A 24,302-nucleotide genomic window follows, 5' to 3' on the forward strand; every position below is an offset into this window, starting at 1 on the left:
TCCCATTACAGATGGTTGTGAGTCACCATGTGGTTGCTAGGAATTGAACTCAGGACCTCTGGAAGTTGAAACAGTGCTCTTAACCACTGAGCCATCTTTCCAGTCCCCTCACATCTCCATTTTAACACCTTGGTCAACATCATCTCTTAGTTGGGTTATTTAGGAACTTTTTCATTTTATATTTCTGCACTAGTGCTTCCACAATCCTTTTATTAACATGGAAGTCTCAGTGCAAAATAAATCCTATTAAAGTGTATTGAATAATATTACTAGTCTATACAAAGGTCACTAATAACTTTCCTATCTCAATTTTAGTAGTTGTCAAGATCTTACTAATGACTACATGGTCCAATATAATCTCATGTTGCCTTACTTAATTTTAAATAATTTATTGAGCTCAATGTATATACCACAAAATGATTTTAAGAGTTGTACAATAAAGAGTACGATCAATACCAAAATATTTCATTATTACAAAAGAAAGCCTCCAACCACTTGCTGTCATTCTCTATTCCTGCCCCCACTCCAACTTCATCAATCTCCTTTGTGAGCCTATAAATGTACTAGCTTCTTTAACTTAGCATAATCCATTTTATAATACATATCAGTAATTCAGTTTCAATTTTAACTGAAATATGAATTACATAATAAAATTCACCTTAAGGTTTATAACTCACCTTTAATGAATTCATTATGCTTTGCAATATTACTGCAGTCTAATTCTGGGACATTTTCATTAACTTCAAAAGAAAGTGTGTACCTGTTAATGATCATCCTAGTTTCCTTCTTTGTGGACTGCTTGCAAGCACCAATCTATTTACTATCTCCATGAATTTTCCTACTATAAATGTTTCAAAATGTTTGGATTGCATAATGTGTGACTCTCATATGTATTGTTTCACTTATATTTTCAATGAAGTGTGACTAAATACTTTGTTTCCTTGTATGGGGAGTCTCCCAGTTTGCTCTCTATTACATGGTTATAAAGCCATGACCGAAAGCGATGTGAGCGAAAGGTTTTGTTTAGCTTACATGTCCTGATCACAGTCCATCATTGACAGAAGCCAAGGTAGGATCAAACAGGTCAGGAACATGGAGATGGAAACTAAAGCAGAGGCCATGGAAGAGTGCTGCTTACTTCTTTGCTCAGTTTGCTGTTTTATAAAACCTAGGGCCACCTCTTTAGGGTTTGCACTATACACAATGAGCTGGGCCCTCCCATATCAGTCTTTGATTAAATGTATGCCACCCATAGTCTTGTCTATAAGGCAATTTGGTCAGTACATGGTTGAGGAATGGATTCCTGTGAAGAGAATTCTGAGTGCTTGTGAGAAAACTCCAAGAACCAAGACAAGAGCCTTGTGACCTCAGTTTCTTCAAAATATAGAACTGTTCTTGGAATGTGTTTTGTTCCCCTCCCAGGTATAGTACATAGGGTGAGTTTACTTTAGATCCTTCATCACAACTGCCTATTGTTGTATGTTTATATACCTCTACAGAAAAATATTTTTGCAGCATGCAAATTATGTGCCACATACAGCCTTCCCTGTGATTGGAAACTTTTCTTAAGAGACTATTCTTGGGCTAGAGAGATGGCTCAGCGGTTAAGAGCACTGACTGCTCTTCCAGAGTTCTTGAGTTCAATTCCCAGCAACCACATGGTGGCTCATAACCATCTGTAATTGGATCTGATGTCCTCTTCTGGTGTGTCTGAAGACAGCTACAGTGTACTCATATAAATGAAATAAAGACATGTCCTTTATTTGATCAGTAGTCACTGTTAGATCTCACCCAAGTTTAATTGTATATTTAAAAAGCCCCCCCCAAAGGTAATCTATTAGTTCCATTTTAGATAGCAAATAATGTAACATGAACTAATGAAAATAATTTCTTGGACATAAATTTCAATTAAATTCAATGAAAGACAAACAACTATAAGAAATGATATGATGCAGAGGGATTTAGAAACCTGTACATATAGAAGAGTGAATACACGGGCATGAAAGAACTGGGAAAGAAGTAGCTTTTAGTCACTCACCTTAACTGATCTTGAGGCATGGTATTGCAAGGAAATGAATGCATGGGATGGGGCTGGACAGATGGCTCAGACATTAAGACCACCAACTGCTCTTCCAGAGATCCTGAGTTCAATTCCCAGCAACCACATGGTGACTCATAACCATCTGTAATGGGATCTGATGCCCTCTTCTGGTATGTCTGAAGATAGCTACAGTGTACTCATATAATTTAAATAAATAAATTTATTAAATAAATAAGTAAAAAGTTTAAAAAAAGAAAGTGTGGGATAACATGATAGGTGTCTGAAATTTGAAGGCACATATTCACAAGTAGATTCGTTTGTTAAAAGGTAGAAGGCATAGACCAAAGAATTTGTATTTTGATAAATTTTGGCCAATAAATTACACTGAAATAGGAATGAATCCCAAAAGTTCATAATTAAACTATGAACTAAATTAGCTGACAGAATCCACAGAATGAATTTGAGAAAATTACTAAATAGGCGAGAAACAAGAAAAGCAACAATAATAACAAGACTAAATAAAACTGTGACAAGAAACAATGTGCTAGATAAGGTATTGTGGTAACTATTATAATATCTATTCTAATATTTTTAAATTGTAATGCAAAATTAAGAAGTACAGTAAAACATAGTATTATGTCACATGTTAAGATATTCAGATAGAGAAACGCATTCTTGATGGAATCTAGATATTGGATATAGTAAACAAATATTTCTTTTTTTTACTGATTTATCTTACAGAGACTCTTTTTTTAAATAAATAATTTTTTCTCAAATCGTAATTCATTCACACAGGGGTTATAAACACAGAAAGGCAGGATGTGGGGAAGGGAATGACACTGGAGTGTGGGTGTTCAGGGGGAATACAGATATCTTTCAGAACAGGGTATCTGCTGGGTGAAGGTTCAGGGGACAAGTCACTATGACTCTGCCTATGACTCGCTTGTCCTTATCTAAGTTGGTATTGTCTGCCAAGGCTACCTATTTACAAGATCTATGACTACTCAGGCTTGTAAATTTCCACAAAAACAGCCTGTTTACAATAGCTTATAGCCATCTGTTTCAATGTTTCTCCACTGAGACCCAAGACTTGGTGTTAGTACACATGTATGACAGGCCTATTGCTGATTTTAGGCCTATTGCTGATTTTAGGCCTTCAGTGTGTAAGCAGAGCTGCCCCTGACATCTCCTCCCTTCTCTAAGTATAGAAGGACTGTGGCAATTCTAAACTTTCGAAGGCGGGGATAGAGGCCTGACCTCCAGTATTTGAAGGGGACCTTGTAATGGCTCCGGTCCCCCTGTCGTTGTCCAGTGAGGCGTGAGGCCCATGCCTGTCCCGATGTCTTTTTCCTGGAGAGGGGATACTTTAGACATCAACCCCTATGCAGTCAGGCTTGTCCCTCAGGGAACCCAGATAGATATTTTTATCTTTTATTTATATTCCCTTGCAGTGCTTAGCCTCACAGCCTAAACAAGAATTCAGATAGCCGGAAACAAATATTTTAAATAATGTACAAAATATGCTCAAACTTTTATGCTATGTGTAATTTAATGAAAATAATACAAGTATTATCTAATTTAGTATGTATGCATATATAATTTTGAAGTAAAAAAGGAAATTACAAATTTGGAAGTTTCACTAGATGATCTTAACTATTTGAGTTGGAAGAAAAAAATCAGTGAACTCAAAGATGGATATATTGGGATAACCCAGAAGTATCAAAGAGTTCTATAGGGTACCATGAAATGGACAAAAATGTCCATTATGAGAATTCCAATATGGAGGAAAAATAGCCACAGAAAAATAGTTAAAAAAAGCAATGACTGAAATGTTCCTCAGTAGTTTACACAGTGATTCAAGCTTCAGTTGTTTCTTGGTCAAATGTGTTTACCCTTCATATCACACAGTATATGTATCTGGTGAGCTGATGACAAGATCATAGGTGAAGAATGTATGCTTTACTCAGCCTGACTGCTTGAAGGAAAAAGCTTTCTCGTAAAATATTTAAACATGCAGTATGAAATGTTAAAAAAAAAAGCACGAGAGCATATGGAAAACAGTCTTTATTGCATGTACAGATATATACACACAACCTGCCAAGTCCTTTGCTGTTGTTTGTATATATATGGTTTCAGGGATGACTACTTTGTAATTTCTGGGCTCACATCTGGGAGAGACTAGTTCTCCCTCTCAATAGTCATTAGTTGCCTGTCATTCTTTGTCTAGGGGTGGAACTCCATGAGATTTTCCCCCTTTTGAGGTAGCATATCTATTGCTGTTGTTACTGCTACTGTTACTACTACAAGTTCCTGTTTATGCAGCCATTTCTAAGAGACAATCTCAAAGCACAGTTCTTGGTTCTCTAACTCTTCAATATTTCTTCCCCCTCTTCTGAGATGTTCTCTGTTAGCTTGTTGTATTGAAAATGTATCTGTTGTATCTGGTCTCCCCTTGATCCATTGATCTCAGTATGGTTTGTGGTTGTAGTTTTCTTTAATGGTTTCCATTTTCAAAGCCAACTTGGGGAGGAGAGTATTTATTACTTCTTGCAAGTTTAGAGTCTGTCATCAAGAAAGCCAGGGCAGGATCTCAAGCAGAAACCCAGAGACAGGATCTTTTATTCTTGGCCTGCTTTCTATAAGCAATATTGTGCTGGGTACACAGGGGCTGTTAGACACAGAGTGGATTGCACAGGAAGGGAGTTTGATGTCACTAAGTTATTCGCTGCTTGGTTCTCATTTAAGTGGATGAATAAAGTCCAACTTCTAGGACTAGTTTTGAAGGTAGAATGAAATAGTGCATAAACAGAGATGGGCATGTGCGGCGTGCAGCCTTGCCGATAAGGAGAATGCCACACTCAGGATTCTTCTGACAGCAATTTATTGTACAGCTCTTTTAGATGGCAGTGAGGCGAGGGACCCCAAGCCCGAAAAACCTGTGGCTTATATAGAGCCCTAGGAGACGTGCCACACACTCATTGGCTCTTATGATATTGCCAAATTAGCATACTGGTTTTCGCGCCTTGCGCAAGCGCACATTCAAGCAAGGCTCTCAAGAAGAACCAGGAAGCAGGAAACCGGCACCATGTTGCAATGGCGAACGCGGCTCCTAACAGGCATGAAGTAAGTAAGGCCCCCTTGCACGAACCTGTATCCCTATTCTGCCCAAGGCTCACTCCATAGAAACATATTCTTTCTTGTAATATGAATTTTGAGGCTTCTGCCATTCTTATTTCCCTGGCATTTTGGGTCTTATTGCAGCCATTCATGTACTTTTAATGCTAGCTTCTGTTGCCCCTAATACTCTTACTAAGTTCTTCACTCTTCAATATCAACTATGCTCCTTTTTGTAAAGTATTTCAATGTTGCTCGTTTGTGAAATGAAACCTTACACAAGCCCAAAGTGCACAGAGATGTAGAGCAGGGAGATTAGAAATTTACATGAAGACTTTATTAAAAACTACCCATTTACCAAGCCAATCAGTACCTCAAAGGGAAAGAAAACAGGATCGGAAAAAAAAAAGATTGCTCTCCCATTCACATGCAATGTTGTTTACAATAGAGTTGGAGCAACCTAAGTCCTTTTCAAGAGACAAATGTTAACTCTAGATATGTACATACAATGGAATGTGTTTTTTAAATTAATAATTTTATCATATGCCTATGAGCACACTGTAGCCGTCATCAGATACACCAGAAGAGGGCACCGGTTCCCATTACAAATGGTTGTGAGCTACCATGTGGTTGCTGGGAATTGAACTCAGGACCTCTGGAAGAGCAGACAGTGCTCTTAACCACTGAGCCATCTCTCTAGTCCACAATGGAATGTTTTTAAGCTTTGAAATAGAAGAAAACACTCCTAATAGTCACAGGATAAAATGAACCTTCAGGACATTGTGCTTTAGAGGAATTAAAAATAGACTGAGATAATTTACTTTCGTTCATGTAAAACTTGATATTGTTAAAATGCTAATTCTCTATAAATTGATCTATTAATCCAATGTAACCTCATTACAATTTTTAGTCTTCCCCCATCATAAATTGACAAGCTGAACATAAATATATAAGGTGAGTTAGATATGTTGATGCATGCTTGTAATCTCAGCACTCAGGGAGCAGAGGCAAATGCTGCAAATTTGAGGTTGTCCTGGTCAGCCTGGGATATATAGTGTAACCCGATCTCAGAAACCAAGGAACTTGGTTCTATATAAACTATGTATAGAATTGCAAAAGTATTATAATAGCCAAAGTTATCTTTAAAAGGAAATGATGATGGACTTGTCATTTACAGTAAAAGTTAATTCAAGATGTGATAATCAAGACAGCATGACAATATGGTAATGGCATGGGCAGAATGATGAACAGAAAGTCTAGAATTCCTTACATCTATGGGTCTATGATTTTGAAGATTTCTGGGTCAATCAAGGGCAAAAGAAACGAATACAAGTTTTTCTTGTACCTAAGCCAAGGCTCCTAAAACAAAATACACAAATTAGCTCAAAGAGAGATACATAGATCTACATTGAAGACCTAAAAGTATAAATATTTAAGAACAACACAAGAGGAAGTCTTTATGACAATAAACAGTAAATAATAAAATTGCGGTGGGAAGATGCTGCAGGCCGGCAATAAAGTGTTTGCTGCTCAAACAGGAGGACCTATGTTCAGATCTCCAGCCATCAACATGAAAGTCAGCTGCTGCAGTCCTTGGGGGAAAGAGACAGCAGGATCCTTGGAGCCAGTCTAGCTGAATCAGTGAGCACTAGATTCAGTGAGAGACCTTTTCTCAAAAACTAAGTAGAGAGTAATTACAGAAGACATCTGATGTCTATCTCTGATCTCCATATATATATGAATGCATGTATACTTGGATATATATACTCATGTAGGCACAAAAGTGATAAAATAAATCTTATCAAAATTAAAGGCATTTCAAAAACACTATTTTATTGGGCACTAAAAGATATGCAACATACCAATAGAAATTATCAACATTTTTTTCTCTATCGATCTACCAGTGAACACTTGGTCTATTTCCAACTTTGAAAAAGTTTTTACATGTGTCTTTACCTGTATGTACGTAACATATATGTCTGGTGTATGCAGAGGTCAGAAAGAAAGTCTGATGACCTGGAACTGTAGTTACAGGCAGTTGTGATCCACCATGTGGATGTTGAGAACCAAACCTGATGCCCCTAGAAGAGCAGCAAGTGCTCTCACCTGCTAAACCATCTCTCCAACTCTGTTTCCAACTTTTTGCTAAAGTACATATGCTGCTCTGGACATGGGTATGCAAACATCTGAGACTGCTTTCAAGTTTTTCAATAAATATCCAGAAGTGGAATTGCTTGATCACATGATAATCATGTTTAATGTTATGAGGTATTGCCATACTGATTTCCACTGTCCTTACTCTCACCACAGCTTGCTATTTTATGTATTTTAGGCTATCTCAATAGATATGAAATTGTATCCAGTTATGATTTTGTCTTATACTTACATAATTAATGATACTGATCATATTTTAAAACAAGTTTTAAAAATTTTATTATTGGATGGGTATCATCAAGGTGAGTTCTAAAGAACATGTATGGAGGTGCAACTGTATAGAGTAAGTTTTCTCCTTTAACACTTGCCTGGGTTTAGGAATCAGTTTGCCAGATTTATGCAACAAGCACCTTCACCCACTGAGATATCACTGCCCCCTACCTAGAGGAAATTTAAATTTACTGCATAGTATTCTATTGTATGAATATGCTATCATCCGTTTAACCATCGCTTTAGTGCTGATATTTGTATTCCAATAAACTTCACATTCTGTAATTTTAAAAACCAAAATAGTATTTTACATTTGGCTTTTCTTTGTAAAATTCCTAATGGCTTTTCTTTTGTTTGTTTTGTTTTTTTTAAGACAAAGTCTCATGTAGTTCAAGCTAACTTAGAACTACTATATGTGGAGGCTACCCCTGAACTTCTGATTTTCCGTTACAGGCGAAAACTACATCACAAAAGGGAAAGTGGAAAGTGAGTTTAGGACTGGGGTGTTATCCCATATGCTCACTAGTCACATAGCTGGCTCGTTTATAACAGGCTTCAACACACACACACACACACACACACACACACACACACACACACTTTACTTATCTGTCATCTCGTCATCTCTTTCTCATCAGGAAATATTATGAGAATTTTCCAGTTTAAAATCATACAGGTTGTGAAAAATACAGAAATGAGGGTACAGAATATTTAAACCACTGTCAGTTACATCATCCAAAGGCCACCTATGCTTATTTTGGGTAATTTTAAACCTCAAAGGATCTCTTTGTGGGCTCCTCCACTACCCTCCTCTCTTCCCCAGAGCCTGAGGTTATAACCAAAGGGATAGACTAAAGACAATTGGGTGTCTTGCCTATTTTGTCATTCCTTGTCACTGTTTCCATATAGCTCTTTTGAAATTATGAACGTATTGTATCATTTGAAAACACAATAAATGATACTGCATTTCTGCAAAATTCCACAGGGTATAGGGTGGAAGATGAGCCATACGTGGACGAATCAGCCATATTTAGAGAACCTGGTAAGGCAAGAGGTGTTGAAAATTTGATTCATCTACTAATTTACTGGCTCAGGGTTTGTCAATCACTACAGCCTGGCAAATGAGAATAGAGAAGAGTCCTGGGAGGGAAGGGGTGACGCAGCATGCCGCATACACTTAAAAAAAAAAAAAGCCTGAGAGACAACTGCGTAATCATACTGCGGCACCAGTTCCTCCATCCCCTGCCCCTGAGTGGCTGGAGCAGCTGCTTGCGGAGGTCTGCCCACTGCGGCTCTCTGCAGTCTCTAGCCTGTTCCTTCAGGGCCTAGAGGCGGCCTCGAGTCTCCGCCCAGACAGCCGGGATTCAATTCTGCTATCCCAGCTTCAGCACCGCCTTTTATCCCCTCTGCCATCACTCCTGCAGTCCAGCCGCCGCTGCCTTTTGGTCCATCTCCGCCCGATCGTCGATCGTCGTGCATCTGCTATATTGGTGAGTCTTCCTGCGGAGGTCGGGTCTCCTGATCTGCGGGCTTAGCCACCATAATAAGTGCAGGCGATCTTTTGAAAACAATGGCTGAGACAGCTGAACACAAGGAACTGTCTGAATCCAACCAAGAAGAACTTGGTAGCCAGGTAATGGCGGAGGGGCCCGGGGGAAGTCAGGACTGCAGTGAAGGTGCCTCCACTGAGCCTGCAGATGGCGGGCAACATGGTGAAGAAACCGTGGCTGCTGGAGTAGGGGAAGAGGGAAAAGGCGAAGAAGCTGCTGCAGGGTCTGGGGAAGATGCTGCGAAATGCGAAGGTACTGATGAGGACTCAGACCGTCCAAAAGGACTTATCGGTTATCTTTTAGATACCGACTTTGTTGAAAGTCTCCCAGTGAAAGTTAAATACCGAGTGTTAGCTCTTAAAAAGCTTCAAACAAGAGCTGCCCATTTGGAATCCAAATTCCTAAAGGAATTTCACGACATTGAAAGGAAATTTGCTGAAATGTATCAACCCTTACTAGAAAAAAGACGACAGATCATCAATGCAGTCTATGAGCCCACAGAAGAGGAATGTGAGTATAAATCGGACTGTGAGGACTATTTTGAGGAGGAAATGGATGAGGAGGAAGAGACCAACGGCAACGAAGAGGGCATGGTGCATGAATATGTGGATGAAGATGATGGCTATGAGGACTGTTATTATGACTATGATGATGAAGATGAAGAGGAGGAGGAGGAGGAAGATGACAGCACTGGGGCTACCGGAGGAGAAGAGGCAAACGAAGAAGATCCTAAGGGGATTCCGGATTTTTGGTTGACTGTTTTAAAAAATGTTGAAGCACTCACTCCTATGATTAAGAAATATGATGAGCCCATTCTGAAGCTGCTGACAGATATTAAAGTGAAGCTTTCGGATCCTGGTGAGCCTCTCAGCTTTACCCTCGAATTTCACTTCAAGCCCAATGAATATTTTAAAAATGAGCTGCTGACAAAGACTTATGTGCTGAAGTCAAAGCTTGCATGCTACGATCCCCACCCTTATAGGGGAACTGCAATCGAGTATGCCACTGGCTGCGACATAGATTGGAACGAAGGGAAGAATGTCACTTTGAGAACCATCAAGAAGAAACAGAGACATCGCATCTGGGGAACTGTCCGAACCGTGACTGAAGATTTTCCCAAGGACTCTTTCTTCAATTTCTTCTCTCCTCATGGGATCAGCTTAAATGGAGGGGATGAAAATGATGATTTCTTACTTGGTCATAATTTGCGTACTTACATAATTCCGAGATCAGTGTTATTTTTCTCAGGAGATGCACTTGAATCTCAGCAGGAGGGTGTAGTTAGAGAAGTTAATGATGAAATTTATGACAAAATTATTTATGATGATTGGATGGCTGCAATTGAGGAGGTTAAAGCCTGTTGCAAAAATCTTGAGGCATTAGTAGAAGATATTGATCGTTAAAGCAGAGTAGATGCTTCTGAAATTAACTGCTGCACATGCAGTTACTGACGACGTAAGCAGTTAATATTGGCTTGTGTTCTGCATTTTTCCTGTCATGCCAGTTTAAAAATTCAAATACTAATTAATCTGATCTTGCATTGTAGTGATATGATGTTTGCAAGACATGTATACTGTGATAAATGATTAAAGGCATTAATATAGTGTATAGTATAATTCTTCTAAGTCTTTGTGCCATGTAGCTATTAATCTGTGGCTGTGAATATTAGTAGAAGTGCTAAATGAGATTATTTGTTTGCAAAGAAAATATTGGAAACCTACCTAAGAGTGCTTTGCTATTTTTCCCTTATCTTAGTGCTTTAGCCAATGGACTTAAATTTATTGTGCCTGCTTCATTTCTGCAGTAAATATGCCGTAGAATTTAAAACTTGAATGCCTAAGAGGCCTGCATATGGTTGAGAATTTCAGGCAAAATCATATTTATTATTGATAACAGCTAGTGCAAAGCTTCTGATTATATGTGACTGTGATAAATAATAAACCTCAGTTGTATTGAAGTTACTGTTTATCATTGATGTGTGAGTTACAGTATTTTCAAATGTTGCAAATATTGTCCTGTGTAATTCTGTAAACTGTGATTACAGTGTACGTTTCTCTTTCATAATATACTGAATGATTAATCGAAATGGACACGTCACCATTTCTGAAAATATTTCACATTCTGTTCATTCACTGAAAAATAAAATGAATAAAAATGTCATGGTGTTATATGTTTTAAAAATGAAAATTTCAACTATAAAGGCAGTATGTTCATTGAAAGACACATATAAAAATATTAAAAATATACATTAACTAAAACCAAAAGACATATTCACCAAAGATGAACATTGTTAATATTTTGATTTGTTTTCTACAAATTATTTTTCTACAGGTTATTCTTATATGTTTATACATGTATGCAAATTTATCAACACTGTCTAACATGCATATTCCAAAATTATTTATAATTGATCTAATTTTAATTTTCAGATTGAATTGCAGGGAAACAAAAATCCAGTAAATTCATTTCTACTTTATAATGTAAGTATTCTTCACAAATAACAGATTCCTACGTGCTCTTCTTTATTTTAAATTTCGTATCTATCTTTCTACAGTGTTATTTGTATATATCCCTTTATGACACTGGAGGGCAGCACTGACTAGAAATAGCAGAATAAGCTGCTCAGCTTGTCCAGAGATGAATTTGCTTTTGTCCTTTGAGGACACTCAGATGTCCCCCCAAAAGAGGCTTTTCCTTTTGACAAACTCTATGAAGAATTACATCTATCCTCCTAGGATAAGGGACCTTCTTGGTCACTTTTGTGTCACATAGAAGTTGTGGGTGGCAAGGAAATGCTTACTTTGTCTATTATTGTTTAACTATTGAACATGCCTCCTTCTTTAAACTGGTAGTCCAGAGAGGTAAGTGTCTAGCACTGCCTATTTTTCTTACTTCTATCTGGTACAACTGGGGAAGAAAATAAAAGCTTTACCTTTTCTATTCCTTTCTAGGCAGGACCTTCAAAGCCAAGATCTTCTCCCAGATATGATAATATATGTTCTGGTGCTTTTCTTTTGGATTGCAGTAAGTGGAAGTCTATAGGGAAACAGACAACTTACTGCTATAAAGAACCAAACGATTCTGCCAATGTGCATCCTGTAAATACAGATAACATCACTAAAAAAAAAATCAGGAACATAAAAAATACTTTTAAAGCTGGAGGTGGGGGCATTCTCCTGTATTCCCAGCACTGGGAAAGTGGATATCTGAAGGAAGATCAGGAGTTCAAGGCCAGCTTCAGCTATATAAGGCATTTAATAATAGCTTGGGCTATGTGAGACACTGTTGTAAAAATAAAGAAGCAAACAAACGAACATCAGGAACATGGGTGATTCTCTTGCTGTTTTGCAGAGAATGTCTAGTGCCTTGCAGCTTCCCATGGCCTTTCCTGTTGTCTCTGTGAGGTAGAATGGTTAATGTGCTTTGTCTGGATGTACCCCGATAGCAGACCAGGACCCCATTGCTATTACTTTCATGTTAGTGTCCTCTGTCAAAGGCATGTAAGGAATGCACCTAGGCTTTATCCAGGCTTTTTCAGAGAAAGATAATATATACCACAAAGACTAGAATAGATCCATAAGTGTTAGAACACAGTGAAGACTTTGGTCTTTGTGTACTTTGGTGGAATATTTAAAGAAGTAGGAGGCTGCTGTAGATTGGATACTTGGCAAAAGTAGGAACCATTTATTAGTACTAGCTCAATAAATATTAGCCATGATGTATCTTGGAAAACTAGAAAAATGATAAAGCTATACACTTGGTAAAACAGTTGGAGCCTGGCTGGCAAGATTGCTCAGGAGGGAAAGGCACTTAACACTGAGCCTGATGACATAAGTTTGATCCTCAGAACCCCCATGGGCATGGAGATAATGTACTCTTTCAAGCTGTGCTCTGACCTCCACAGATGCATGTGTGTGCATGCACACACAATGTAAAAAAAAAGATGCACACATTTTAGCTTCTGTATGGGGGTATTTGATATTAAGAAGAGTGACATAGTACTCTTTTATTTTTCATATTCTTGGACAAATTAAGTGGCCTAGCTTTGTCTCATTTTATTACACTTTCCAAGTAACCTTGTATAAGGTTATTATTCTACAAAATGAATTATATCCAACAAGAGACTAACATGGCCTACCTGTATGAACCAGCCCAGATTCTTGATACCAGGGATTGCTTTTCATTTTCCTTTTTTCCCCCATCTTTTCCCCAGGGAAACAATTTGAGGCTCTCACTTCTCCCATAGTTTTGATTTATCTTTAGTGCCAGAGTCTTTCAGGCCTTGAGGTTAGGCTTTCAATCTCTGGCGACCACTTAGTCCTGTACTAGAATTTAGGTCCCAACTATGTTAAAAATTTGATTTGGAGGCTGAAGAGATGACTCATCAAGTAATAATACTTTTGCAGAGGACCCAGGTTCTGTTCCTAACCCCCATGTCAGGCAGTTCTCAGCTGCCTCCAGCTTCAGGGGATCTGACGTCCTCATCTGACTTCCATGGGCACCTGCACTCATACATGTATATACCCCACACAGACACAGACATATATTCTCACGCACAATTTTATTTTTTTTGAAACTTGTGGCTGGAAAGATGACCCATTTGTTAAGAGGATTTCCTGTTCCTGAAAAGGACCTGGGTTCAGTTCCCAGAAGGCATATCAGGTGACTTACAATCATCTGTAACTCCAGTTCCAGGGCAATTTATCACCATCTTTTGGTCTCCTTGGGAACTGTGCATATAGCACAGAGACATACATGCATGCCAAACACCCACGCATATAAAAAATAAAGAAATCTTTAAAACATTAAAAAAATATATAATTTCACCTTAATTCTTTTTATACTTTCATTTATCTATTTATTCACTTTACATCGTCACTGCAGCCCCCCTCTCCTCTCAGTCCCACCTCACATCCCCTCCCCCCATTCCTTCCTCTCCTTCTTTTTAGAGTCACAGCAGGAGTAAATGCATCTTTTCTCACTGAGGCTAATCAAGACAGCCCAGCTAGGGGAAGGGGATTCAAAGGCAGTTAACAGAGTCACAGACAACCCTGATCCAATTGTTAGAGGACCTACATGAAGACTAAGCTGCATGCCAAAAAAGAAAGAAGGCCCAAGGGAGGATGCTTGAATGTCACTCAGAAGGAGAAATAAAATAGACATCAGAATTGATGGAGGGAGGGATCTGGTTGGGAGAAGAGGTGGGGAGGGGGACAGGGGTGGGGTTCTAGTATAGAGAGAGGAGGGTGGGGATGAGAGGGCTAAGAGAGAGAACAGAAATTGAGGGGACATCTCTGGAACAAGCCAGAGATCTATACTTGCATTTTAAAAATAAATTATTCATGTGATTTTGGACTCCAGAAGGTTATTTGAGGTAACTTTTTTGAAGGACTTCTGAGAATTTTTGTCCTCCTAGGGAATAGTCTAAAAGATATATATATATATATATATATATATATATTTCCCTTTTTAATACATCATAATAAAAAATAAGGGATTTGGTATTATATATCAGAGGGACTAGTCTTTAAGATCAGGCTATCTGAATTCTAAACCCAACCCCTGTAATAATGTACAGTTTTGAATATAAATACTATATGAATCTATCTTTGTTATTTTATTAATATTTGTATTTGTGAAATATTCAAAACTACACATTACTAAGTTACTAATTAATAGCAACTATTACCCTAATTATTTTCCAATGTAAATGAAGTAAAAGTTCACACTTTGTATTTCAAGAAGTCTCCAAGATATCTGCAAATACTAAGATAGACTAAGTGCCAAGTTGAGCAGCAGTACTTAAATTATTCACAAGACCAGTATATTAGTTACTTTTCTGTTGTTGAAACGATACACCACAATCCAAAGCAATTTATGAAAGAAAGTTTATTCTGGCTTATAGTTCTAGGAGGACAAGATTCTAGCATGTTGGGGTAGCATGGAAGCAAGTAGCAGACATGACAGCTGAAGCAGGAAGCAGAGGGATTACATATTCAACTGCAAGCAGGAAGCAGAAAGAGATAACTGGAAGTGAAACTATGATATAGACTTTCAAAGCCCCTTCCTTAAACAGGGCTACAACTCCCTATAAATGCCCAAAACATTATCACCAACTGGGGATCAAGTTTTCAAATACCTGAGTCTATGGAGGACATTTCTCATTCAAACCACCACACCTGGCTCATAAAACGGCTCATAAAGTCAGTTAATCCTGAGGTATTTTCACATTGCCAAGTATATTCATAGCTTTTAGTTTGTGTATACTAAGCCCAATATTTATTTGATGCTATTTGCTCGGTGACTGTGGTGCTTTGAAATAGGATGGCCCACATAGTCTCACATATTTGAGTGCTTAGACATCAGGGAGCAGCACTACTTGTGAAGAATTAGGAGGTGTGGCCTTCTGGGAATATATGTGGTCTTGTTGGAGGAAGTTTGTCACTGGAGGTAGGCTTGAGGTTTCAAAGGCCCAATTTCTCCCTCTTCCTGTTGCCTGCAGATCCAGATATGGAACTCTCAGCTATTTCTTCATCAGGTCTGCCCACATGCCACCATGCTTCCCATCATGATGATAATGGACTAAACCTCTGAAACTATAAGCAAGCCTCAGTTAACTGATTTCTTTAATAGGTGTTGCCTTGGTCATGGTGTCTCTTCACAGCAGTAAATGAGTGATTAAGACAATGACAAACAAATATATCAGGAATCTCACTATAAACATGTGGTAACCAGAGACAAATAGAATATAGAAAATAAAAATTATATGAAAATTATATGCAATTTATAGGTATATAACATTTAAGCTTTGCTTAGCATATAAATATGTACAATATGAAGTATGATTTTTATTGATAAAATAGAAAATATTTAAAAAAGAAACAACACATCTGTGAGATGTATTTTCTTCAGATTATTTGCCCAATGACACATTTTAAAACTAGAAAGGAATGTTCACAATGAAGCAGTTTCTGTCTGCCATTTAAAAATAAACACTTATTAATTATCTATTGGTTTATCTATTCTGTGTTCAAAGACAATAAAACTGGAGTTTAAGCAGACTATATATAGCCTACTTCCTCCATAGTCTGCTTGCTCATATACTGTTATACCTCCACTGACTCTACATATGTGGGTTTTTGTGTGCCTGCCCATTTCTCTGTGTGTGCACAGATAAACCTGAGATGGAACATGAAGTACAATAGGACTGTGAGGAAGGGCACGGCCTTTCTACATAAAGGATCCCAGCCTTCTATGGCTTTGCTCTTTTAGGAATATGAAGACTAGTTTAGCCTAACTTTTGGTCTCTGACTGTGAAAGCATGGAAGCCTGTCTTCGAGTATGCCATTGAGTGGTGTGCAAGCACATACATGCTAGCCAAAAGGAATGGGTGAAGCATCACTGTTCAGGCCCCCATGCTTTATGAACCCATGCTTTATGTGTAAGGATACATGTGGTCTGTGGTTGGTGAGAAAAAAGGTAGTCCTGATGTAAGCAGGTGCCTTAAGCAGCTTTGTGGTCAAGATAATTCCTCACAGATGTAGCCAGAACCCAACCGGATCCACTCAACCCCACAGCTAAGACTTCATCAGAGGACTCTAGGCTGTTTCAGCTGACTAGCACTCCTTCTCATTTGTCAACCTGACATAAAAACAGACCACTTAAAGCCATAACCTTTCATTCTTGTCTCCAAGATCTCACATTAAGATCAAACACAATACAACTTTTAGATTTGAATTTTATGGTTAAGCTTTTGACTTGAATGTATTTCTGTACACCACATGCATGCCTGGGTGTGATGGTTGTGAACCACTATGTGGGTGCTGGGAACTGATCCCAGGTCCTCTGCAAGAACAAGTGCTCTTAACACCTACCTGAGCCATCTCTCTTGTCCCCAACGGCCCAAATTTTATAAGTTCCACAATCTAAAAATTTTAATACTTTAAAAGTCCAAGGTCTATTTAAATATCCAAAGTCTCTTAAGTGTGGAATATGGTAAAATAAAAGCAATATGTCACAGAATTTATTATTCCTAAATGGAAAAATATGAGTGTGCAGTTATAATGACATCCCAAAATTCAGTAGTGTGAATTAAATCCTTTGCTTCAGTATCTAATATCTGGAAATCACTCATGGTCATCTGGGCTCCAAATCACTACAAAACTCATGCTATGCCATCTGCAGCACACACAACTTGTTTCAAACATAAGCTCAGGTTGGCTCTATTCCACAGCCACCACCATCCTGGTGAGCAACCCATGCTCTTGGCACATCCAGTATACTGGAGTCTCTTTACTGTTACTGATGCTTCACTTCACCAGTGGTCACTCGGGTATCTCTACAGGGATTCCAACTCTTCCACAAAGTGCCAAGCCTCTGCTGCTCTCTATGACTCCTTCATGCCTTCAAAACCAATGCCATGTGGGAGGCCTTACACATTATTTGCCAAGTTCTTTTTGCTGGCTTGTTGTATACCCTTGTCCCCCTTATGCTGATCCTGAGAAAATACTGCTCAGATTTCATCTTCCCCCCACTTCCCTTCTCCCTCTCACTCCGACCCCACTTGCTCCAGCCCAAAGGTTTCATCTATCTATCTATCTATCTATCTATCTATCTATCTATCTATCTATCATATGTAAGTACACTGTACCTGTCTTCAGACACCCATAAGAGGGCATCAGTTCTCATTATGGATGGTTGTGAGGATTTGAACTCATGACCTCAGGAAGAGCAGTCAGTGCTCTTAACTGCTGAGCCATCTCACCAGCCCCTCAGATTTCATCTTAATGATGCTGGCCTCTTATTAACCACAGCTGATTCTGACTCAAATGGCCCTGAAAGAGTTTGCTTCCTTTTGAGGTTTTTCAAATCACGCTTGCCCAGTAAGAGTGTTAAGAGAAAACCAGATAATGGAGGCCTGGTTTGAAAACCAGTCCATTGAACTCTGAGTACTTACCAGCTTTTCTAGTTTAAAGTTCTGAACTTTCTACAGTCTTCCCCATTAAACAACATGGTCATATCCATTATAGCAACACTACATTCCCAGTGACAGTTTCTGTTCTAGTTTCATTCTGTTGCTGGGATAAACCACCCCCACAAAAAGCAATCCACAGAAAGGAAACTTAAGCTTATAAGCACAAGTCTAGCAAGAAGGGATGTCAGGACAGCAACTCAAGCAAAAATTGAGACAGAAACTATCTTCGCTGACTCACTCTCTGAACTGCATTCTGGCTTAGTCCTTGAATCATGTTCAAGTAGACATTTTACACATCCCAGGACCACATGACTAGGGATGGTACCACCCACCCACTGTGAGCTGAGCCTTCCCATATCAATCATCAATCAAGACAATCTCTCACAGACATGGCCACAGACCAATTCGATCTGATCAATCCCTCACCCAAGACTCCCTTCAGTGACTCATGTTATGCCAACTTGATAGCTGAAATTAATCAGGACAAGTAACTGTGTTTTCATTAAATTTCATATTTCAAACTTAACACGCTTTCGTATAATCACACTCTTTCTCTATCACCCCCCCCACACACACACACGTACACATACAAGTCTGGATGATCCAGAATGAGAAGCTCATAGATTCTCAGAAGAAGCCAACATCAATGAGCATATTGACATTTAATAATTCTCCTTGAGCTCTCAATGTATACAAAAGTGATAAAATGTGATGTTTTTCATATCTGTACATACTTGCCTCTGCATGAATGTGCTTATTTCATTGAAAGATTCACCAGTAATAAGTGCAAATATTCAAATAAATTTTTTCTATTCCAAATATTGCCTAGATGTTGGCCAAGAATCCTATGGATAAAGGAAGAATCAGTAATCTGTGATGCCATTCCTTACTATGACAAGGAGCTTTTTATTGCACGTATTAGAGAAACTGAAGAGTTTTTGTTTGCTAAGACTCATATTAACCAATTCAGTATATTTACATTTCATGTCCAAGCATTAAACTTCCATATTCTTACTATAAATTAATATGGTATTTGTAGACCATTCCAGTGCTAGAATGGATATGTATACAATTGGCACACTTTCATTCTTTCTGATATGTATATCTTTTTTTTTCTGGCACCATTTATCAAGAAGACTGTCCTTCCTACAATTAGCAGTCATGGAAACTTTGTAAAAATTATTTGACCACATATGTGCAGATTTTTTCCTGGTCTCTATATTCCACTCCATTTGTCTATGAGTCTGTCTTTATGCCAGGCCCATGTTGTTTCATTTATTGCAACTTTATAATAAGTTTGACATTAGGAAGTGTAAGTCATAGAAGTCTATTTTTATTTTCAAACTTATTACTTTATTTAGGGGTCCTTTGAGACTTCATGTGAATTTTTAGGGTATTTTTTCTATTTGTACAAAATCATCCATGATATTTTTATAGTGATTGAATTTGTTTATTTTGGTAGCACTATCACCTTCACAATATAGGGTATTACAGGTCATGAGTATGGGATGTCTCCATTTTCTTTATTGGACATTTTATTTACATTTCAGATGTTTTCCCCTTACCCCATGCCCCCCCACCCAGGAACCCCCTATCCCATCCTCCCTCCTCCTGCTTCCATGAGAATGTGCCCCCCACTCCTACCTCCCTATCCTCGAATTCCTCCACACTCAGTGTCCAGCCTTCATGGGACCAATGATCTCCTCTCCCACCTATGCCAACAAGGCCATCCTCCCATACATATACAGCTGGAACCATGGGTCCATCCCTATGTGCTCCCAGGCTGGTGGTTTAGACCCTGGGAGCTCTGGTTGGTTGGTATTGTTGATCTGCTCATGGGGCTGCAAACCCTTTCAGCTTGTTCAGCTCCTTCTCTCTAACTCCTCCATTGGGAACCCTTTGATCAGCTCAATGGTTAGCTGTGAGCATCCACTTCTGTATATTTCAGGTTCTGGAAGACCTCTAAGGAGACATCTATATCAGGCTCCTGTCAGCATGCACTTCCTGACTTCCACATCAGCGTCTACCTTTGGTGACTGCATGCAGGATGGATACTCAGGTGGTATGGTCTCCAGGCAGCCTCTCCTTCAGTTTCTGTCCCACACTTTGTCTCTATATTTGCTCCCTTGAGTATTTTGTTACTCCTTCTAAGAAGGACTGAAGCACCCACACTTGGTCTTCCTTCTTCATGAGCTTCATGTGGTCTGTGAGTTGTATCTTGGCTATTTCAAGCTTTTGGACTAATATCCAATTATCAGTGAGTGAATACCATGTGTGTTCTTTTGTGATTGGGTTACCTCACTCAGGATGATATTTTCTAGTTCCATCCATTTACCTAAGAATTTCTCGAAGTTCCTGAACAGAACACCAATGGCTTATGCTCAAAGATCAAGAATTGACAAATGGGACCTCGTAAAATTGCAAAGTTTCTGTAAGGCAAAGGACACCATCAATAGGACAAAATGGCAACTAACAGATTGGGAAAGATCTTTACCAATCCCACATCTGATAGAGGACTAATATCCAATAAATACAAAGAACTCAAGAAATTAGACTCTAGACAACCAAATAACCCTATTAAAAATGGGGTACAGAGCTAAACAAAGAAGTCTCAATTGAGGAAACTTGAATGATCAAAAAGCACCTAAAGAAATGTTTAACATCCTTAATCACCAGGGAAACAAATGCAAATCAAAACAACCCTGAGATTCCACCTCACACCAATCAGAATGGCTAAGATAAAAACCTCAGGTGATAGCAGATGCTGTCGAGGATGTGGAGAAAGAGGAACACTCTTCCATTGCTGGTGGGATTGCAAGATGGTGCAACCACTCTGGAAATCAGTCTAGTGGTTCCTCAGAAAATTGCACATAGCTGAAGACCCAGCTATACCACTCCTGGGCATATAGCCAGAAGATGCTCCAACATATAACAAGGACATATGTTCCACTATGTTCATAATATCCTTATTTATAATAGCCAGAAGCTGGAAAGAACCCAGATGTCCTTCAACAGAGGAATGGATACAAAAAATGTGGTACATTTACACAATGGAGTATTAGTCAGCTATTAAAAACAATGGATGTCTCCATTTATATCCCACTGAGTTTCTCTCAGTCCTGTTCTGGAATTAATAGTGTACAAGTTTTCTGCTTTGTTAGTTAAATTAATTCTCAAATATTTTATTGTTTTCTAATGTTATTATAAATTGAACTGTGGAATTTTTAAATTTACTTTTTTGATTTTTTTGTTGTTAGTGCATGGAAATGCAACTATTTTATTTTATATTGGAACTTTACTGAATTCTATAGTGTTTTGTGTAATATTTAGGAGTTTTCCTATATATTATGTCATTTGTACATTTACTTTTTCCTTTCCAATATTGAAGCCTTGAATTTCAGGTTTTTTTCTGATTATTTTTCTTATTTTTAAAATTTTGTTTAATTATAGTTCCCCCTTTTATTAAAAATAGATTCTTTTCTCAAACAATATATCCTGATTACAGCTTCTCTCTGTCAGTTACTCTTCGCAGTTCCTCCCAACATTCCCTCCCATCTGGTTCCAGTCTTCTTGTGTCTCTCATTAGAAAATAATAGGTTTCTAAGACATAACAAAACAAAACAAAATAAAATGTAATAAGATAAAACAAAACTCATCCCATTGAAGATAGACAAGGCAACCCAACAGAAGTAAAAGAGCTCTAGAGAAGGCACAAGAATCATTGAGACCCACTTATTCACACACTCAGGAATCCCATAAAAATACTAAACTGGAATCCATACTATATACACAGAGGACCTGGCGCAGACCCATGCAGGCCCTGTGCATGCTGCTTCAGTATCTGTGAGTTCATATGTGCTTTGCTTGCTTGATTTAGATGACCGTTTTCTTGGAGTCCTTCATCCCTTCTGGCCCTTACCTTCTTTCTGCCTCCTTTTCTGTGGGTTTCCCTGAGCCCTGGAGGAAGGGATTTGATAGAGACATCCCATTTAGGGCTGAAGAATATTCTCTTCTATCACTCTCGACCTATTCTTTTGAGACTGGATTCCTCCTAAACCCATGGCTCACATTTTCTCAGCTAGTCTAGAAGCTAGTAACTGCCGACAATACTTTTTCTGCTTCAGTGCCAGGGTTATAGGCATGCATTGGATGCCTGTCTTTTTACATGAGTGCTGAGATCTGAGCTTTAGTCTTCATGATTGCTCAGTAAGGGCTCCTAACATGATTCATCTATCTAGTCCATGTATAATACTTTAATAGACACAGAATTTAATATGATAAGGATTTTAATACCAACACTTTTAAGGGACACTGCCATTTTCTTTTCTTGTAATTTGTGTTTGTTGTTTTGGTATCTGCTTCACACTGTCTTTATAAAACAAAGAAAGTTTGTCTTCCTTTTTGGATACTGTCTGTTCCTTTGTAGTCCAGACTCACTTTGAATACATGCTTTTCCTGCTCCAAGTTTCCAGAGTGCAGTGGTTACAGATATGTACCACCATATTTAGGACTTCATTTTCTAGTTTTCTTCTTAAGTGTTTGTTAACACTCATTAAGCCAAGACATCTGTACTGGCTAGTTTTTGCTAACTTGACACAAACTAAAGTCACCTGGTAAGAAAGAATCTCAGCTGAGGAATTACCTCCATAATATTGGCCTGCTGGTGTGTCTGTGGTACATTTTCTTAACAAATGATTGATGTAGGAAGTCCAACGCATTGTGAGTTGTGACATTCCTGGGCATGTGGGCCTGAGCTGTATAAGAAAGATAGTTGAGGCCCCAACCTCGTATGCTCACCACTGCTGGTGCTATCTCCAACTCCTAGGCTCCAGGAAATATGTCCATCACTTGTCCACAACCTACAGGGTCCTTCGATGCCACGTACAACCTCTCTGCCCAGTCAGATTCTTCACATCTTGTGCTAAGGGCTATACAGTTGAGTCTTCTTGATCCTCCCTTCCACTCTTTCCATACATAACCTGGATCCCATGTCCAGTGTTGAAGCCTAGTCTGGCCACTGGTACTTTGTGCTACTCCCCAACTTCCAGGCTCTAGACATGACCCACACTTCCAACCCACAACCAACAAGCCACTTGTGAGCCACATCCAACTTTTCTGCCCAGCCAGGTCTGTAAATCTTGTGCCATGGCCCAGCTTGGAGAATATGCTTAATCTTCCCACTATAAAACCTCTCCAAATCCCAAGATCTAGCCTGGATCCCCCCAATACCCTATCTTAGTATGGCCACGCCTGCGTGCATTGTTTGTAACCTACATGTTTTTGGCCACTACTCATGCTGTCTTCCCATAGCCTAAAGACCCCTTGCATGCCCATCCAACCACTCAGCCAAGCCAGGCCTGCATACCTTGTGCCAGCATCTAGGCAGGTGATCCCACCCATTTCTCCCTTTCATGCACCTTCTCGAAACTCCATATCTACCTCCAAACTCCATGCTTGGATCAGGATGTACATTCTGCACTCCAACCCAGCCCCCTTTCTACCTAACTTCATTCTCTCTTAGCCATATACAACCTTCAGGCCCATCCTGGCCCACAAATCCTGAGATCTGGTTCAGCCTGGTATGTTCATATCAGACCTAATAAAAGAAGAATAATAGAACTAATAAAAGAAGTGCCTTTGGCCACATTGCATTTCAAAAATATAAACAATATGAAAGATCAAGTCAGTATTTACCCACTCTAACCCAGCAGCCCTATAGAAATGTTCTCTATTGGGAGTTACTTAGATGAAACCCGGAATGCAGAATTTTCTTTTTTTTTTTTTTCGAGACAGGGTTTCTCTGTGTAGCCCAGGCTGGCCTCGAACTCAGAAATCCGCCTGCCTCTGCCTCCCAAGTGCTGGGATTAAAGGCATGCACCACCACCACCCAGCGAGAATGCAGAATTTTTTTGTTTTTCCAACATAGTATTTTTTATTGATTATTTAAGAATTTCACACAACACACCCCAATTACACTTGCTTCTCATTCCTCTCAGGTTCACCTTCCCCTCCTTGTGCCCTTTTTTCAAAAGAAAAAATATTCCAAGTCCAATTTCATTTCCCATATACTCACTGTAGCATTATCAAACTCTGAGTGACCAGCTCCTTAAAGATAACTGTGTCTAAAAGGTCACGGGCAGCTTGGACAGATCACAGCAAGCCAAGATGGTTCCACGAGGGAGAGTTTATTAAGAGAGTG

General features: G+C 38.9%; 2 protein-coding genes across 2 annotated transcripts in view; both read left to right on the top strand.

Annotated features, from left to right (window-relative positions):
- LOC114624513 overlaps window positions 1-24,302 on the top strand; it is a 111,568-nt gene that overhangs the window by 38,019 nt on the left and 49,247 nt on the right. Inside the window, exon 6 of the mRNA XM_028771454.1 lies at window positions 12,081-12,291. Coding sequence (XP_028627287.1) covers window positions 12,081-12,291 — 211 coding nt within the window. The remainder of the gene's footprint in view (window positions 1-12,080; window positions 12,292-24,302) is intronic.
- Window positions 8,784-11,285, top strand: Nap1l2 (nucleosome assembly protein 1 like 2). Its single transcript, XM_028771444.1, has one exon. The coding sequence runs from the start codon at window positions 9,150-9,152 to the stop codon at window positions 10,530-10,532; it is 1,383 nt and encodes a 460-aa protein (XP_028627277.1). The 5' UTR covers window positions 8,784-9,149; the 3' UTR covers window positions 10,533-11,285.

Source organism: Grammomys surdaster, unplaced genomic scaffold (assembly GCF_004785775.1).
Source record: "Grammomys surdaster isolate TR1022 unplaced genomic scaffold, NIH_TR_1.0 207, whole genome shotgun sequence".
NCBI classification, from domain to species: Eukaryota; Metazoa; Chordata; class Mammalia; order Rodentia; family Muridae; genus Grammomys; species Grammomys surdaster.

What these genes read in the sequence shown, in the direction of transcription:
- Nap1l2 (XM_028771444.1), top strand. Translation starts at nt 9,150, where the DNA reads ATGGCTGAGACAGCTGAACACAAGGAACTGTCTGAATCCAACCAAGAA.